This window comes from Atta colombica, unplaced genomic scaffold, assembly GCF_001594045.1.
Source record: "Atta colombica isolate Treedump-2 unplaced genomic scaffold, Acol1.0 scaffold207, whole genome shotgun sequence".
NCBI lineage: Eukaryota > Metazoa > Arthropoda > Insecta > Hymenoptera > Formicidae > Atta > Atta colombica.
The window spans coordinates 2512584-2516327 of NW_017259302.1; the positions used below are offsets into that span (position 1 = coordinate 2512584).

General features: G+C 29.9%; 2 protein-coding genes across 4 annotated transcripts in view; one reads left to right on the forward strand and one right to left on the reverse strand.

Moving 5' to 3' along the window:
- Nucleotides 1–291: 291 nt before the first annotated feature.
- On the forward strand, nt 292–2570 carry LOC108687479 (28S ribosomal protein S29, mitochondrial). Its single transcript, XM_018193252.1, has 6 exons — nt 292–428; nt 888–1217; nt 1445–1537; nt 1609–1745; nt 1812–2159; nt 2334–2570. Exons 1-6 carry the CDS (start codon nt 413–415, stop codon nt 2568–2570), a joined length of 1161 nt encoding a protein of 386 aa, XP_018048741.1. The 5' UTR covers nt 292–412.
- A 138-nt stretch (nt 2571–2708) lies between these two features.
- Nucleotides 2709–3744, reverse strand: part of LOC108687566 (sequestosome-1) — a 2914-nt gene continuing 1878 nt past the window's right edge. For all 3 annotated transcript variants that reach the window (XM_018193418.1, XM_018193417.1, XM_018193416.1), the window contains one exon: nt 2709–3517. In XM_018193418.1, coding sequence (XP_018048907.1) covers nt 3263–3517 — 255 coding nt within the window. In that variant the 3' untranslated portion in view covers nt 2709–3262. The remainder of the gene's footprint in view (nt 3518–3744) is intronic.

The window sequence follows — 3744 nt, forward strand, 5'->3', positions numbered from 1 at the left end:
ACTTATAATATAATATATAATAAATTTGGTTTTATTTTTTGTCATAATAAAATTTCATTTTCTACAAGCTTTTCCCAATTTAATATTAATGCCTTCTTTTTTTGGATGCGATAAAAATATATATTTCTTAATTCTTCTTTTCGATTATTATATCTTTTTGATTATTTTTTATGTTTTTATTTGATAAATTCATTTTGATGTCTCAAGCTGTCATTTCAAAATTATCACGACATATATGTTTAAATGGCCGCATTTGGAATCTGCGCAGAATCGTACTAAATATATCTCGAGAGCACCAAGCACACTTGAGGTTATGTGCATATAACGTTGTGGGACGTATTGAATTTTTTCGAAAATTCGGAATAATTACAGTCAAACGTGCTTTGTTCTGAAAGAGAAAAAAAGCAACGCAATGTCTTTACGCTCATGTAAGATTTTATATGTTGATTTTTAATTTGTCAATATTAGTTCGATCAATAATATATATTCTACATATATTACTTGTAATATACGTAGCCTAGTTGTTTTTTCTCTTGTAAATTTTATTTACATGATTATGATTCTATGCAACTACTGACAGCGAAAATAAGTTGATCCGCAAGATGACATTTGTCATCATACAAATAATAGTTGCCAAACTCAAATTGACTTGTTAAGTAATATCTATGATACTTTATTAATGTGATTACATAATTATTAATTTATTGCTGTATGGCGCATAAGAAGAAAGATTAGATTAGGAACAACGAATTGAATAAATTGTATAACTCGAAATTTGGCTAAAGAATTCTGTTGATTCAGTTAATCAAATAGTAATTTTTAATTTTTGTGTTTGATTGGAGATATTCTAAAGAGACATAAAGATTTAACGAATATTCTGATTGCAGATTCGCTTCTAAGGGGAATATATAAAACATATGGCAGAAAATTCGGTACAGCTATTAAGGTGAACGATGAGCAAATGTTTCAAGCATGTTTATTTCGCACAACAGAGAATAATCCAGTTAATCATAATACAGATCACATTGCTAGACTTTATACAATACCAAAAAATATTCAGCAACAACTCTTTCAGTATGGTGGCTTGCCTCGCTTATTTACGAAGCAAGTCACTACTTTTCAAGAATGTGCGATATTGATTAGACAACCTGCGATCGAAGTTATATCTTATCTCAGCCAAACCGACTATACAAGACCTGTCAATAAATATGTGTTATGTATCCTTTTGAATATGAAATTATTTGAATTTGAATATGAATTAATATTGAAATTATTTGTTTTATATTGCAAGATTGTAAAATCGCTTTGTTTTTTTAATACTTTGCTTTTCTATCATCATACTTCTATCAGCATACTATTTTCATAGATATATTTTATGTTAAAAAAGAGCATCAACATTACATATACAAAAATTAATATAAGAAACTCCTTACATATTAAATAGATGGGAAATTTGGAACAGGAAAAAGTATTATATTGAGTCACATATTGCATTATGCTTTTATGCAGAATTATTTACTTGTACATATATATTGGGGTATGTTTTTTTCATGTAAATTTATTATGTTTCATCTCATTAAACTGTACTAAATGCCATTTGTTTTTCAGGTGCGCATTGGTTCAAGGATATGAAGGAAGTTGCAACTTCGGAATTCTTTCCAGGATGCATGGATTTGCCGATCGACGCTGGGATGTGGTTGAGACAATTCAAAACTCAAAACTCGAAGTTACTTTCACAATTAGATGTATGTATCTCCTAAAATCACTGTGCTGACTATATATATCTAACGTATGCTTGTTGTTATTTACAGCTTAAAATGACTAAGGATTATGTTTGGAATCAACGCGAAACTACTTCCCAAGGTACTCCCATCTTAGAACTTATTGACTTTGGCATAAATCGCATGAAGTACGCTTGTGGCGTAGTGGATGCATTGATAAAAGAGATAAAGCTCGCCAGTACTGCAGGGAAGTGCAAGACAATGGTCATGATAGACGGATTCAACGCATTTACAGCGGATCACACACGCATCTTCGATGATAACAAGAAGATGGTCCTGCCCAAACAAGTGTCGCTGGCGATACCGTTTTTGGATATAACAAAAGATGATTGGTGTAACGGTGCAATTGTATTGTCAGTAGATGAAAAGGCAAATAAGGTATAACAATTTATATTGCGTAATTAAGTATTCTTTTATCCGAATAATATTTAATTTAGATAGTTGGATTTACGATAAAGAAAACATTGTTTTATATTTAAACTAAATTCAGGAAAATCTTTAGCATTAAACGTATGGATGCAAGATAATACAAGAAAAATCTTTTATTTTTAGGAACAACGAGACTCCTATCTTCCCAGATATTTGCTTGGCAAAGAAGGCTTCGAGCATCTGGATCCTTTTGTTCCTATTGTAGTCGATGACTACAACTCCGCGGAATTTGACAGTATAATAGAATATTATAAGGATCGCAAATGGATCAGGAACATAACACCCAGCGGTCAAAGAGAATTAGAATTAGTTACTAATAAAAATCCACTGATCTTAATTGACTATTGTAAATTCCTATAAAAGTAATTGAATATTGAGATATTTATAATAAAATTTTTAAAGCTTTCAGCATTTTGGTTTTAAATATTACTTTTAATTCCAAAAAAAACTTGGGATATTTTTTTTTAATTAATAGAGCATTAAAATTAAAAAGAAATATTTATCTTTAATATCATGGTCACTTTATTAAAATAAAACATAACAGTACATAATATTCCAGTCACCAAAAATATTTTAGTTTCTTATGTAAAATATTATATTAATATATTAAGAATAGGTATAATATATATTGCATAAACGAATATCGTAATACATTTTTTGAAACAATAGCGTAGTACAATGTATGTGCAACATAAATTTAATAATAAGGTAACACTTCGAACAAGAGTTATCAAGTGCAATTTTTTTTGGAATTGAACCCGGATTTTTCGTTTTCCAGGCGAGTAACAATATGCAAAGAAATATTATCGAAATAATTTCTTAAAAATAAGTTTTTAACGTTGTGTCTTACTCAAATTTTTAAAAACAATTATAGTATATGCAGAATAAATCTAACAATATAAAAAAAAAGACGCTATAATAATATAAGACGCTAATGAATAATAATTACAAACTATCATACCAACCATGAAAAGCATAGACTATGTTAATTATTATTTTTGTTGTTAATTATATGTAAACTATCGTTAACTAAAATTTTGGCCCCATCTCTCCTAATGACGGCGTACCGGGTGTATTACATCCAGTGCCTTGTCGATGTCACCATTTTGTGCAACTAACAGATGGGTAAGCCATGAACCCTCGTTGGTGAATCCCATTGCCATCATCGCTTCGACGGCGTTCTGAATCTTAGGATTTGGATGATAAAATTCGTTTCTTACTTCTTCAGGTAAGGGTGGATAGATTTTCTGATTTGATGATGATTTTTCCGGCTCTGCCACAGGTGCTGACGGCGCGGATGGTGTAGCCTGTAAGATAAGGTATTCTGAACACGTGATACATTTGCGCAATAAAGAAGATTTAGGACTTATGAAGTAGCCATTAATATTAGACACACAATGATTGTACTCATAAATTGAATAAATTGAAAAATCAATGCTATTAGGAACAATTTTTAGTAAAGCAAGTGATTTGTAAATTTCCTATCAGTTTTTCGAATTCTGAACTATTTTTTGTATATATATATATATATATA

Excerpts from the sequence above, each read along its gene's own strand:
- LOC108687479 (XM_018193252.1), top strand. Across the intron at positions 1,746-1,811 it reads AGTTACTTTCACAATTAGAT|CTTAAAATGACTAAGGATTA; the intron begins GTATGTATCTCC and ends TGTTATTTACAG. Across the intron at positions 2,160-2,333 it reads TAGATGAAAAGGCAAATAAG|GAACAACGAGACTCCTATCT; the intron begins GTATAACAATTT and ends TTTTATTTTTAG.